General features: G+C 37.2%; 1 protein-coding gene across 10 annotated transcripts in view; it reads left to right on the top strand.

The window, feature by feature from the left end:
- The window catches only part of STS (steroid sulfatase), a 118,400-nt gene that overhangs the window by 34,616 nt on the left and 67,716 nt on the right, over positions 1-16,068 (top strand). For all 10 annotated transcript variants that reach the window (XM_040582799.1, XM_040582795.1, XM_040582794.1 and 7 more), the window contains 2 exons: positions 114-537; positions 11,825-11,961. In XM_040582799.1, the coding sequence (XP_040438733.1) occupies positions 114-537; positions 11,825-11,961 (561 nt within the window). The remainder of the gene's footprint in view (positions 1-113; positions 538-11,824; positions 11,962-16,068) is intronic.

Raw genomic sequence — 16,068 nt, 5'->3', positions numbered from 1 at the left:
CTGGGGGCGGGGAGATATCAGTCAGATAGTGACAGTTTCACGTTTGGAGTAGTGCACATTTTAAGTTTGATGAGTTAACTACAAAAATATTCCCTGTCCTCCTCTCTTTGTAGGAAAGTGGCATCTTGGGATGAACTGTGAAAGCAGTAATGACTTCTGTCACCACCCCCTCAGTCATGGATTTGATTACTTTTATGGGCTCACCGTGACCAATTTTAGAGACTGCAAACCTGGCCAAGGCAGTGTATTTTTAAAAGGGGTTCAGAAATCCCTTGTCATCCCAATCGAAATAGCTGGAATCACCCTGGTCTCTTTGGCAATAGCGCAGTACATTGGCTTCCTCAAAGTACCTTTCCAAGCATTGGGTTACTGCTTGTTAATAGCCACTATTTCACTTGTGGCTTTGGTTTTTTTCTTTTATCATTTTCGACACTTGAACTGCTTCTTAATGAGGGACCACCAGATTATCCAGCAACCACTATCCTATGAGAACCTTACTCAGAGACTGACAAAGGAAGCTGTGCAATTCATAGGAAGGTAGGTTTCTAACTGTGTTATAAGTTAATGCTGGTATCTCATAATGATGATGCTTCTGAGAAAGGAAAAAAATGGGAACTGGTGGGAATAAGGAATGTGTCATATATTATGATTTTTTTTTTTGCTTTAAAAGGTGACTGAAAGTAATTTTTTTAGTGAAAGTGACTGACTTCTTCTATCTGTTATATCATTATTTTTTCTATAAAAATTAAAAACTGTTTACCGCTTTAGTAAAACTGCTTCAGAAAAAAATTTCGAAAACGTAACTTTTTTAGGAGTTTCATTCTTGAGAATTTCATGTAACTTGAAATATTAATAATCTTTTGTAGTGTGACTTAATTATGTGAAACCACAAAGCAGTCATAATCCATGACTTTTCTGGAATGGGAAGCTTCATCATTTATTTGATGCATCCATTAAATAGCATTCATAAGGTCAATTTTTTAAGATACTGTCATTTTAGATGCCTTCACTTTTGTGACATACTCATTTTTAAAATATTTGATTTAGAGAAGTTAGGAAGTAAATGTTGTTTTGAAAGCAATGATTTTTTAATAACCATCACATTGGGTTACTTAAACACTGGATATACAAAATCATCCTAAGTCATTCTTCGTTTTTGCAAAGTTAGCTACTTTGGTGTAATTGCCACCACAGGGCTTTTAATGGGATCAAGTCATAAAAGTACACATTTGCATATTCTGAAATATAAATCAATATATTTTGAGCAAAAATATTTCATCCATTTAAGTTGAAAAATATGCCAAAGTATTTTTCTTAGTCACTTTTGAAACAGGTTGCATCATTTCTAAAGATAGCTGATCAAAAGTAAAACCATGTTCTAAGATGTAAGAAGTCCCTTAATTGCTGTTCTGAAAAGTATGTGCCTGGTAGTTACTGTGAATACATTCACATGATGTCATTGCTGAATGAAAACTTATACCAAAGAATCAGGGGCTAAATTTTCTAGACTTAATGACTGCATGCAGTAGTCATCAAGACTGTTAGCAAGAAAAAATATTTACCTAAAATCTTGATCTCATAGTGCAATTTTTCTATAATTTCTCTGATTATAAATATTTGATGTGGCCATCTCTACTCATCATACCAAAATAAAATGGGGTTTATTTCAAATTTCTTTAAGTGAGTAAGTCTTCCCAACAATCACCATTCTTATGAGTATTTATAAATAAACTGAAATACCTTTATTTCATCTTGGCAATGGTGATAAAGAAGCCTTCTCATCTACATTATGACTAGTTTAACAGTGAAGTGTTTTGTTTACTACAAACACACACACACACACACACACAAACTTTGAGAGGTTCAAAAAACTGTCAAGAGGTTATTTGCTTAGGGACCAAGCATTTGGTGTTTTTAAAACTTTTGAGTACATTAACTTATTAACTATATGTAAGTTGGCAGATTCTTCCATGATTTACAAGTTTGCAATGTGCCTGTAGTGATTCATATTGTTTTGGTTATCTCTGAATGTTTCATTGATTTCAATGCAGTGGCAATGAAATGGTAGCCCCAAAACGGGTGAGTTCAAGATTGGAAATAAATGCTAGAAAACTAGTAACTCTTTTAACATTATTAATATTCATAATGTGCATAGTGTTATTGTATAGCTTAGTGTTTAGAGCTGGCAAAACAATGTATGATTTAAGTCAGCATAGCTTTGTTGACTCAGCTGGAGATAAGTGGCTTTACATCAGCTGGGCACTTGGCCCCAGTTCTTAATGCAGTTTCCAGACAAAAGTGATGTTAAATTGAAGTCAAGGTTAATAGCACATATTCGTAATTTACAATAAACTTTGTTACAGGAATGCTGCAATTATAGTGAGAATTATAACCCAGACAATTCAGAGTCAATGTTAAATTAAAGAATATCCAAGCACATTAAAGTATTGAGAGGCAATTAGGGCATTCGAGCAATCTTAACTGTGCCCTGTAGTGAATTCACATGCAAAGTATATGACCATAAAACTTGCTCCTGGGGATAGGACTAATTAGATTAATATTCACTGAACTGATCTGTCCCATATATTACTATGAGCAACAAAATCAATATTTGCTTTGACACACTGGTACTGACATTTTGTAGTTCATACCTGTCAACTCCAGTGCACCAGCAGACCATTGCTTTTACGACCAGTCTACTGCCATTGGCCATTTGTAGGGGAATGGATGTCAAGAGGCAACCAGGCTGCAGCAGCAGTCAGACATCTGGCACTCATAAGTGAGGGGCCACCAGGTTTTTGGAAGCCATGGTTGCCTGACAGCATTCTTGTCGTTCCACTTCTTTCTGTGAGCAGTCTCCCTCAGCCCTCCTTTAGCCACATGTTTGACTCAACACTTCATTTGTCATACAAGCTTCTTTTATTCAGGTAATATAAGTAGCAAGTTCAGTCCTGTACACCAGTAATCCTTGTGCACAAGTAAGTATACCAGAGTTCAAACAAAACTGCATTTAAATAATTCAGTCATTCGCCGTAACTGATTCTTAATATACATTTCATCATCAAACTAAAAATCATAAGCTATCATGCATGTTTTAATTGGTTAATTATCTTTAAAATAAATATATGATGAAGCTCTAATCTTCAACAGCACTGGTACTTCCTATATAGGCCTTTTATGCTATATTTATATATAATATATATAAATATATATTTATAGTAATATAACAATTACAATGTAAATAGTTTATCTATGTAAGTTGATTATACCTATTATCTATAATACCTTTATAAGTTCTTCAGAGTTCAGGCAATGGACTTCCTGACATTATTCTTTTTTCTAGATATTTCTCAATCATATTGTTAGATTTATGACTTCTTACCATGTATAAATATCAATTCTTCAGAAGGGATAGGCAAGGAAGGAGAGGTGGTGTGGTAGCCCTGTATGTTAGGGAGTGTTTTGATTGTCTGGAGTTTAATGATGGTTACAATAGGGTTGAGTGTTTGTGGGTAAGAACCAAGGGAAGGGCCAACAAGGCAGATATCATGGTGGGCGTCTGTTATAAACAACCCAACCAGGATGAAGAGGCAAATAAAATATTCTGTATGCAGCTGGGAGAAGTCTCATGACTGCTAACACTTGTTCTCATGGGGCGCTTCAATTTACCAGATGTCTACTGGAAATACAATACAGCAGAGAGGAAACAGTCTAGCAGGTTCCTGGGGTGTGTGGAAGGTAACTTCCCAACACAGCTGGTGAGTGAGCCAGTTAGGGGAGGCGTCCTGCTAGACCTGTTGTCTGTGAACAGAGAAGAACATGTGGGTGATGTGATGGTTGCAAGCTGTCTTGGGCACAGCAATCATGAAACTATAGAATTTTTGATTCTTGGAGAAGTAAGGAGGGGGAGTCATGAGAACACTACCTTGGACTTCCACAGGGCAGACTTTGGCCTGTTTAGGACACTGGTTGGCAGAGTCCTTTGGGGGGCAATCCTGAAGGGCCAAGGTGTCCAGGTAGGCTGGGCGTTCTTCAGGTAGGAAATCTTAAGGGAACAGGACTAGGCCATCCCCACAGCTTGCTGAAAAGCAAGCTGGCAGGGAAGAAGACCCACCTGGCTGAACAGAGAACTTTGGCTGGAACTCAGGAAAAAAAGGAAAATTTATTACCTTTGTCATGAGGTTATGCAGGGAGAAAATTAGAAGGACCAAAGCCCAACTGGAACTTAATCTGCCTACTGCCATAAAAGACAATTAAAAATGTTTCTATAAATACATTAGCAACAAAAGAATCTCCATCCTTTATTTGATGTGGGTGGGAAACGTAGTGGCAAAGGCTGAGGAAAAGGCTGAGGTACTTAGTGTCTTCTTTGCCTCAATCTTTAGAGTAAGACCAGTTGTTCTCAGGGTACTAAGCCACCTGAGCTGGAAGACAGGGACCGGGAGCAGAATGAAGCCCCATAGTCCAAGAGGAAATAATCATTGATGTACTGTACCGCTTAGACCCACACAAGTCTATGGGGCCAGATGGGATCCAGCCAAGGGTACTGAGGGAGATGGTGGAAGCGCTCACCAAGCCACTTTCAATCATTTATCAGCAGTCCTGGCTCACTGAGGAGGTTCCAGTTGACTGGAGGTCAGCCAATGCGATGCCCATCTACAAGAAGGCCAGGAAGAAGGATCCAGGGAACTACAGGGCTGTCAGCCTGACCACGGTGCTGGGGAATATTATGGAGCAGATCATCCTGAGTGCCATCACACAGCACTAACAGGACAACAGGGGGATCAGGCCCAGCCGGCATGTGTTTATGAAAGGCAGGTCCTGCTTGACAAACCTGATCTCCTTTTACGAGAAGGTGACCCACTTAGTGGATGAGGGAGAGGTTGTGGATGTTGTCTACCTAGACGTAAAGCCTTTGACGCCATTTCACACAGCTATCTCCTGGAGAAACTGGCTGCTCATAGCTTGGATGAATGTACTGTTCGCTTAGTATAAAAATGGCAGGATGGCCAGGCCCAAAGAGTGGTGGTGAATGGAGTTAAATCAGCTGGCAGCCAGTGACAAGTGGTGTTCATCAGGGCTCCATATTGGGAACAGTTATATTTAATATATTTATGAATGGTCTGGATGAGGAGATCGAGTGCATCCCCAGTAAGGTTGCGGACAACACCAAGTTGGACAGACATGTTGATCTGCTTGAGGGCAGGAAGGCTTGGCAGAGGGGTCTGGACAGGCTGGATAGATGGGCTGAGGCCAACTGTATAAGGTTCAACAAGAGGTGCTGGGACCTGCACTTGGGTCACAACAGCTCCGCGCAACTCTACAGGGTTGGGGATGGGTGGCCAGAAACCTGCCCAGTGGGAAAAGACCTAGGGGTTCTGGTTGACAGCCAGCTGAACATGAGCCAGCAGTGTGCCCAGGTGGCCAAGAAGGCCAACAGGATTCTGGCTTGCATCGGAAACAGCTTGGCCATCAGGACTAGGGAAGTGTTTGTCTCCCTGTACTCAGCACTGGTGAGGCCACATCTGAAATACTGCGTCCGGTGTTGGGCTCCTCACTGCAAGGACATAGAGGTGGTGGAGTGTCCAGAGAAGGGCAACGGAGCTGGTGAAGGGTCTAGAGAGCAAGTCCTCTGAGGAGTAGCTGAGGGAACTGGGGTGGTTTAGCATGGAGGAAAGGAGGGTCAGGGGAGACCTTATTGCCTTCTGCAACTACTTGAAAGGAGCTTGTAGTGAGGTGGGTGTTGGTCTCTTCTCCCAGACAACAAGCGATAAGACTAGAGGAAAGGGCCTTAAATTGCACCAAGGGATGTTTAGATTGGATATTAGGGACAATTTCTTCACTGAGAGGGTGGTCAAACAGTGGAACAGGCTGCCCAGGGAAGTGGTTGAGTCACCATCCCTGGAGGTATTTAAAGGGCATGTAGATATGATGCTTATGGACATGGTTTAGTGGTAGACTTGGCAGGCTAGGTTAATGGTTGGACTCAATGACTTTATATGCCTTTTCCAACCTAAATAATTCAGTGATTCTACATAATCATTAGATTTTGTATTTTTAAAGTATTTTGAGAATTTCTTCATAGTTATAGCTATGTGCTTACTTTGGTTTGGTTTTTTGGTGTGGTTAGGCACCTAGGAGAGGTGGTAATGTATTTGTGCTTCCTTCAGTCTAGTATATATGTATTACTGTGTTCATTTGTTCCTAGGTAGACTGAAAGGGAACAAATACAAGATTCAATGCTCATAAGTGGCACTGGAGAAGAGTATATACAATTACAATTGTCAATTCCAGTGTGTGAAAACAAATATCAATTTAGTTGCTTATCCTAATTGTAAGTGGGCAGGTCAGCTCAGTGTATGTTAATTCTAATTACTTTTTCCCAAGAGTGATTTTGTGTGTTCATATTGTAAACCTATCGGAACACTCTCTAGATGTTACGATATATTTAAAAGTTAAATGGATGCTAATTATTTCATATTAAGTTCGGTGTGGTTGTCACTCATATGTCTTCAGCATGTCCTTTAGTGACCAGCTGCACAGACAATCAAATTTGGAAAGTCAGAGACCAGTTTCTAATGTATCAGAAATTAACAACACAAAAGTACCACTCTCTGATACAGAATACCTCTCTGGCAAATTCATCTAGCTGATCACAATTAATAACAATATTAAAATAAAAACCCAAACGAATGAAATCTAATTTTTGGAAAACAGTGCTTGCATACAAACATGTTTGTATTCAAAAGGTAGGGTGAAGATAAGTTGAATAATTTTCATGCAAGTATTTTTTGGTCATAAATTGCATAGCTGTAATATTCAAACTTTTGTGATGACAGTTAACAATTTTGTAATTTTGCTTTCATCTATCCTATTTCAGTCCTTGAAACACTGTTACAACACATAGTCAGATTTTTTTAATGTATTCTAGCAGGCTGTGATATAGAGGTTTACCATATATCACTAGGTCTTAACATCAGGTGCTTGGCATGTTGTATTGGAGTTAAAGATTTGAAATCAAGTGATTTTATGAATTTTACAAGAGGATTTCTTGTAATTCACACCAAAATACAAACTACAGAGAAGAGTTTGTTTATCTTTGTATACACATGATATGTATGTACATATATATTAAAAAAGGGTAGTAACTTACAAGCCATAACAACTCTACTGGCTCTTCATACTTTTCCTTAGACCTCTGGTTGTTCCTTTTGAACAAAAAGCTAACAGGAAGAAGCTGTGAATTTGTATACTTTAGGGCCGTCTGCAAATGCAAGATTTAATTTAAGAATGATTAAGGACCTAGCTAGTTCTGTGATGAGTGACAGACTGCATTGTAAATGTGTCACTTCTATAAAGCAGTGGTGCCATATACTGGGCTCCAAAGTTTTATAGTGGAGAGGGATTAAGTAACAAGCATAATTTGTAGTAGTTGAGAATTTTTTTTTTTCCCCATGCTTATGAGAATGTACTTTTTGAAGGGGACAAAAAAGATTATATATAAAGAAAATAAAAACATATATGAATTGTGTACCTTAGGCATTTAATGGAAGAAATAAGCATGAAATCAGAGATGTCTTGACTATTTGCATGAAATAGTAATTTCACAAGTGCAGATATAGTACCAATACATCTTACTTTTAATGTCTTCCAGAAAGAGTTGGATTTTCCATATTTTTACATTTTTTCCCCTTTTCTTATTCCATTTTTAACACCTTTTCTGGTTTTGATAAATTACTACCAGGTGGCCTGAAGTTCTCTTTTCTGGTTTTGAAAAAAAATTAAAATATGAGATCTGTGTTTTAAGGTGTGTCTTTTAAAAGAGTATAGACAGAAATACTCATTCATTGATGGATTCACACTAACAAGGATTTTAGCCTGTTAATAGGAAAAAAACAAAATTCAGCTTGTAGGACAAAGGCCTGCTTTGATACAACTAAGCCAAGGTTTACCTTTTCTTCTGCAGGAACAAGAAGGCTTTAATGAAGTGCATTCAGCCACTCCCACCACAAAGAGGACTGTCTAATTGGTGATCTAATCTGGAAGTAGAGAAGGGAGCTGTGGGGAATAAGCATTGCATTAATTTATCCACTGGGGGAATATTGAATAAGAAGAATGTTTTCAATAAAAGGAGAGTTACAGGAAAGGAAAGGTTAGGTTCACATCTGCCTTTGTCAACACAGTTACGTATTTGTGCTGAAAATGTACCTTCATATTATATACTTCAGCATTTTTGTTTCATTTTAAGTGTGACTGTGGTGTACTGTGACTATGTGAAAATGATATATTCATACATATTTAATAAGTCTTATTAAATCATAGGTATTCATCTTTATAAGAAGTAACATTTTTTACCCATCTATTTCAAATAGCTGCTTGCAAGCTATTTTGGTTTTAGGGGTGAATTAGCTGGAATTTATAAGACTGGGGATTACAGAAAGAATTGATAACCCAATTTTAACAACACAGTGTTTGCCCAGCTCAGGCAAAGCCAAGTGTATCTAGCTTTATGCCAGAACGTGAGGACAATTTCACATCTAGGAAAAAAAAAAAAAAGTTGTTTAGAAAGATTGTACTTGTATATCATATTAAAGGTTAATTTAGAATTTGTTATGAAAAAGTTAAATGGATCCCTGTCGTGGTGTGTTCCCATCTAGTTTAGAGCCCAGAATCATACCTGAAATCTGTTTGTTTTGACAATTGCAGGCCAACAATTTTAGAGCCCCACTTGTTACTCTGTAGCAGTGGTCGTAGATTAACGTCAATGCATAGAAAAGCAAACAAAATCACCCAGAGAGTTTTCAATGCAAGCATTTAGAGTAAAATAGAGGAAAAAGGTTAAAAACCCATGTGTGAAGCACAGTCAGATTAGTTGTAACTTGCTCTCTCACCCACTTTAAAGCTGTTCTTTACAGCTCAAGCCTGAATTGAATCCTTGAATAAAGACTACTGACACTAAAAAAGAACCTAGTACTATGCAATGCAGAGCAGTCGCCAGCAACGTGATGCTTTTAGATGTTTTCAAGATCAGTTAAACACACATTAAAGAATGTCTTATGTCAGATGTATGTAATCTCTCTGGTTACTCAGTAAATTGAAAAGACTGTGTGATTCATGTTAGATAAAAAAGATTACTATATTTGAGTGAGTGAATTTCAAATCTTTTGAAACTGAAGTTTCCTGTGTTTGAACTGTGTAAAAGTGGCAATACGTTTTTGTAGGAGCTGTTTACTGAAGCGGCTCAGGAGTTAAACTGTTATTGTCAAATTTCTCTCCTGCCTGCTAGCTGATATTGTCATTCCATTTTCAAGGTCATGGTGAAGGTAGTCAGTTATGATTCTCCTCCAAGAGTTTTGACAGGAGATTAATAGCTACCTGTGATCTTTTATTGGATATTAATAGGTGAGACACTTCTCCACCTGACAGAGAGCTGTCAATCAGAACCTTTCAATCTGAGTTGCAAAGAAGAGAATGATGTAGTGCCCTTCCATATCAATCACTGATTCAATGACTCTTCATGAAAGTTAGATCTTTGTGTCAGTTCCATTTAAAAAACCAAACAAACCACAAAAAAACCCTTGGATTATTATCACTTGAAAGTAACGCTTATGGTGGAGGCTTCTGATACTTACTTTTAGCAATATAGGTAGAAGTATGCGCTATCTCTGTGACATTAGAACAAGGCAGTTTGCATGGAAACTAAATTGTGCCTATGCCATTATAAGTATAAAGTAAATTTTTGTGCTGTCTTACCCTAGAATTTGTATAGTACTCTCAATTCAGTGAACTGTTTAAAGAAAAAGTCAAAGATAATCCCATACATTTGTAAAAAATACAAGTTGTAAAACAAAAATCATGCCTTGCAGAAAAATAATCCCATGCAGTAAAAAATACAAGTTGTAAAACAAAAATCATGCCTTGAAGAAATGTTCTTTAATGAAAGGTCAGTGTTACATTAATGTACATATTAATTACTAAACTTAGAAGTATAGGTCTTTTGTTACTTGAAGTGCTGGTATTTTCAGTCTTTTTAATTGACTCAGAAATCTCTGTCATTTTTTGCTACAGTAATGAACGGTTTTCACATATATGATCTTTCAAATAGCAACAAACAACTTTGTGAACAGTGTATCTTTTATGAAAAATACTGTCTTTATTTTTTTGAATCTGTACTTTATAATACTAACATAATAGAGGATACATGCACAAATATTTGTAGGGAATTCAAATTATTTTGTTTCCATTTTCTAAATGAAAAATGTTGCATTTATTCTGTCATTTTTTCAAAAAAGGAGAAACTTTTTAATGAAGAAAAAGTCTCAATCAGAAACATACTTATCAAGTGGGTAATCTGAATAAAATATTCCCATTTCGTGCTTATGTACTTCTGCATATGCCAGTAAAAAATGAAAAAAAGCTTTATCCACACAACCTGAGTAACAACAGGTCCAACCAAGGAGTGAGGAAAATTGCTCATAAATATACTAGGTTAAAACAAGTTATTTTTCCTTAAGGATGAAATATTGATATCAGATTATTGAAAGACTGTTTCAGGTTCTAACAGTTAGGTTATTTTTTTATTATTATTTTAAAGAAACAGTCTGTATATGCATGTCTATTTTTCCTCCCCTCTTTAAAGAGCGGGTGAATCAACGGCATGCAGAAATATATAGTTGCCCTGTGATGTTGACGTGTATCCCAGGTATTATCCACCACAGACTGGTGAAGGCAAATATGGTAAATAAACTCCAAAATACCCCGTGATTAGCTGTGTGCTTTAAGGTAAGATCCAGACAAGTTTTCTGAGTAGGGCTTTTGTGATTCAGCTGATATTTACAATATGCATAATGTACTACAGATGCTGTTAGAGCATATAGCATTAAATTTGGCTAGTACTTCACAATTTTAAGTAAAGTTCTATAAATAATGCATAAGGAAAAGTTCTTACTTGAGCTGTGCTTTCACAGCCTACTGGAACTGATCATAAAAATCATGTTGACAGATCACATGAACAGCAAAATTTACAGAGTCTATTTATTGCACTCATTCTTTCATATCAGTTCAGAAAACAGACGGAAGACAATGGAAACTGTTCATTAGCATGAGAGGAAAAATCTTCATGTTAATATGTACTTTGAGATTAGTTACTCTTTGGTACAATGCATTTGTAAAACTATGTACTGATCACATACATACACACACATGACAAGAGATTCAGTCATATACCTTAGTCTAGGATAAAGAAGGACGAAGAGTACCAATATACTTGATTTAACATAGGTAGTGATGTTATGCTATGTATGACCCTGGTCCTCATAATAGCCTAGTTGATCAGCTTCCATACAACTTTGTGAGAAAGGTAATTGTGGTTTACATACATGTAGTTCTGAAGGAATTTTTTTAACAGCAGTTGTATTTGGGCTTTTAAATATGTTCTCATAAAATGAAGAGAAGTGCTTCTGGCCAGAAACTTCTAGGTTCCTGGCTTTAAGCAAATCCTCTATCAAAAAATATATCTAGCAAACAGTAACTAATTAGATTTTGGCATTTATTTCTGCTTTCAATTCAGTATACAGTTAAGAATGACAATTTATCTCCACATGCATGTGTGTGCATGTGCACGCATGTGTGTGTGTGTGTGTGTGTGTTCAGGATTATCCCATAATCAGTTACAATATTCCTTTTCATCCTTTTTTGTTTGGTTTTGTTTTTTGTTTTTTTTTGTGGGTTTTTTGAGCCTTACTGTATAAAGATTTTTTTGTAGAAATTTTGTTATGAAATACTAAGGGTTTGGGGGTTGATTCGGTTTCGTTTTGTTTTCCAGGAACACCAATGCACCGTTTCTTCTTGTCCTGTCTTATCTTCATGTCCATACTGCTCTACATGCTTCAAAAGATTTCAGAGGAAAGAGCAAGCATGGTTTATATGGGGATGCAGTGGAGGAAATGGACTGGAGTGTGGGTATGTTACATATGTTTCTAACAGCAATGGAGAGAATTCATGGAAGACTTATGTTCATGTCCCAAATACAGACTTCAGAATTTTGCATGTCTGTGGTGTATCTGACATACGTGTCCCTTATTCTTAGGGGAAAGAAAGAGTCATTTAAAAGGCACAGTAATTTGACCTCTTGTAATATCTACTTTATGACCAATTGTATTGTGTCCTACAAATGCCTGCTATCTTTGACTTTAAAAGTAGTCTATACGGTATGAACTTAGCAGAAATAGGGACAACATAACTGTGGACGTTTGAAGTGGAGTAGTTAAATCCAACCCTATCAGCTTCTGAGTGCCATCTGGCTTCTGCAGGTTGTCCTCATAAAACAATATACTGATCTGAAAAGTGACAACATGATACTGATATCAGAATATTTTCAAATAAAGTGACTAAAATATGTGCTGTTGGCAACAGTATTTTACTAATTACTTTAGTGAGTTCTCTGAATTAGTGAAATCACTCAGGTAGGGTCCACTTCTGTTCATGAAGAACAGTCAAACCCAAACAATTTGCCCTTTGGAGCCCTCCACTCTCTTTGGGGCTGGAGAGCAGTTGATCATTACATCTTTCAACAGACTTTCTATATGTCTAAATGTATTGGAGTGACTCTGATTCCAGAGATAATAACCTGTGAAAAAAAGGTCCTTCATGTTTGAAAATAGTCATATTGGAGACTAGCAGTATTAGGAGCTAAAGTTGAGTTTACTTCCTCCTTCGCATGTACACCAAGTCAATTCTGTTCTCAGTACAACCCAGCACAAACTGGCTTTCTACAGGAAAATATAGCTTCCTTATGAAGTTGCTGTGAACAGGTGTTCATCTTTGGTGCATACATATTTTTAAAGTATGCAAGCATGTGCAGTTAGACATAATGTGTATATCTTTGCATATTTTGCACCAAGAAGTCTAGCTCCAGAAGCTATGGGACAAAAGCAAGCATAGCATATTTAGTGATTTGTAATGTATTTAGTGCAGTATTTGCAAAAATGAGGAAAACCTTTGTGGGCAACTGGTAAATTTAGGAATGATTTAGTTCAGGTTTTGTAAAGAGTGGCTTTCATTCCAGTTGTATCACACCCTGAATCATCATCACTTCTGTCAATGGCCACTAGCATTTGGTCAATCATGCACTTGCACTAGATAAAAGTATGCATGTGTTATCATTTCTGTTTGTATCCACGTGGTAGTAAGCTACTGAGCATTATCTGGTCTTAGTGTTTGTGTTTGATTTTACTATTTCTTTTTCTGTTCCGTGATATTTAGCTTATCCCAGCCTAAATGGTAATTTGCTGCTGCCATTACCTTTTGCTCCCTCCTTCAGGAGAGTGGCTCTGGGGTTTAAACAGTAAGTTGGAAACCAAGGCAGGTTACATGCACTGTGTCAGGCTATTTAATGATGCAGAGGTGGTAACAGATTGGAAATTGCTGCTCTCTTCCAGAATGACCACAGGCTTTTAGGAGATGTGTCAAACAAACCAAACTGTAGGACAGAAGCATATTATTAAAAGGGCTTGGGATAAATCAGACATACAAATTTAGTGGTGATAAGATAGGAATTTCAAACAAACTCACAGAAGGTACACAAGTTTCCTCATATATTATCCTTTACAGTTCATTACAGGAGTATCAGGGGCAGTGGAGCTCGCTTAATCAGGAAACAGATCCTTGTCTGTAATATATGAGTACACAAGCATCAAATTTTTTTTCAGCTGGGGGCCTGGTTAATTCATTTTGCTTATGACTTGTAAGACTTCTCTGTTGACAGATGGCATATTTGCTCCAGGAGGTTGAAAATGTGTTTAGTTCCTCTGTTACTTTCTCCTCCATTACTAGAATGATGAAAAAAAAAGTTATGGCTGGCATTTCCAAACGAGTCTGACGGAATAATATAGCTTTTTTCTTTTCTCCCCGCCCCCCCGCCCCCTCCCCGAAGGGAGTACTTATTTCCATTAACCTCCACTGAAAATTCCAGTCTTAATGCATCAACTGTGTCAGACAAAGTAGATTTATTCAATGTACTGCTGATGTCAGTAACCAGTATTTTCCTGGAATGCCTCTAAAAATGTTACAGTAGAAAAGTCAAACAAAATTGTCTGGAAAAGCTGAAAAAGTGAAAACTGTAAGCTTTCCACAAAGGGAGGTTTTATCATTCACTAGACAGAATTAGTATTTATGCACAGATGAATGTAACTTGCAAAAGCAATAAGAACAAAATAGCCCAGATAAAACAATATGCTGCAAAAGCTTCTAATTAAAGACAACACAAGCATAGGAAGAAAAATTGAGTGTATGGAAAACTGCATTATAGTACATCAGAAATGTTTGGCATCTAGTATGAAAAGAAACACCAACTTTAACCCAGTTCTAAGAGACACTTACAGTCTGCTGACTGGGAAATGAAGGAAAACCTTCAGAGATGATTAAAAAAGAAAAGAGTAGAAGAGAAGTTAGATGTAGTAGTAGAAGTTAGGATTGTCAGGTACCAGTGATGAAAAAGTTATATCAAGATTAGACCATGAAATGCAAATGAAATATTGTTCCTGATTTGAGAGATCAACTGGAATCAGAAAGAAGATTTCAGCTGCCATTTGCAAGAAAAAGCAACAGCCTTTCTAGTAGGACAGAGAAGTCTGCTCAGACTAAGAATTCTAAATAAAAGACAATTTCATTTTCATTTATTTATACAGAATCAATTACCTAATTGGACAATGACTCAATCATAAGACAATCTCCATGCTAGGAGAAGAAAACCTACAAGACATATGAATAAAATACTCCTTTGAATATTTCATGTTTGTGACTTCTGAAACCAATACTGAGTAGTATGATTATAGACCATGTCAAAAATATGAAATACAAAGGGTCTTCATAAGCTTTGGGACCATGTATATCTACTGCTTTTGCATACTGATGTGTGTATAGCAGAATTCAATGTCTAAAGCATTCACAGTTATAATGTCACTGCATATGACATGCCTTAGAGAGTTATTCTCTGGCTAATAACATTAATTTTCTTTCAATGTAGGCTAAGCACCTTATTAATGCTATTAATTATAATTCATATGAGAGCAGATGAAATAATCTTACAGTCTAAAAATGGAAAAAGAAATGATGAATGGATGAATGCAGTATTATCCTTTTCTTTCTTCCTCCCTTCTCCCCTTCCTTCATTACTTCATTCCTGATTGAGTATAGGAAGAGAAATGAATATGTTCAGAAATTGTTTTTGATGTAAATTGCATTACACTAATCCAAAACAGACCACTACAAAGAGTTTTGGAGCCCCCTCTAGACTTGCATGCAAGCTGTGTGAAGACACACTAATTCAACACCATTTTTGCAAATGGCTGTTTATTATTCTGTTAACAGTAGCAAAACTACATATTAGCGCTTAATCCTTTGTGGAACAATCACAACTGAAGGGCTTAAGTGTGAAGAAGTCTCAGAAATTATAGTCTGGCCACACTAAGTAACTGTAGAGTGGGGGCCTTTTCTAGCTGTCTTTATTCTGTGAATGCCCTGGAGGCTGGAAAGAACTGCCTGTCTGCCATGATCTTTTGACTTGTATTAGGATCAAGTTATGCCGAGAAAATACTACCATTGTCTGATGTTAGTTAATTAGAAGAAAAGGAGTGGAAATAAATCCGTATGTATAGTACATATAACTTGTGTTTGAAATATCTTAAAAGGTTTGGAAGAGTTATATATGAAAAGAACAGCTCCGTATCTCCCCAGTACAAGAGGGTTATGGAGCTACTGCACGACGTCCAGCAAAGGAAGATGATTAAGGGGCTGGTGTATCTCACCTATGAGGAAAGGCTGAGACAGCTGGCACTAGAGCTCTGTTCAGCCTATAGAAGAGAAGGCTGAGGGAGGATCTTATTAATCTATATAAATATCTGAAGGGAGGGTGCAAAAAGGATGGGACGAGGCTTTTCTCATTGGTGCCCAGTGACAAGAAGAAATGAGCACAAACTGAATCTCAGGAGCCTCCCTCTGAACATCAGGAAAGTCTTTTTTACTGTGAGGGTGACCAAGCACTGGCACAGGTTGCCCAGAGAGGTGGTT

Source organism: Falco naumanni, chromosome 2 (genome assembly GCF_017639655.2).
Source record: "Falco naumanni isolate bFalNau1 chromosome 2, bFalNau1.pat, whole genome shotgun sequence".
NCBI lineage: Eukaryota > Metazoa > Chordata > Aves > Falconiformes > Falconidae > Falco > Falco naumanni.
The sequence above is the reverse complement of the archived record's forward strand: the minus strand, read 5'-3'. Positions and strand labels throughout refer to the sequence as shown.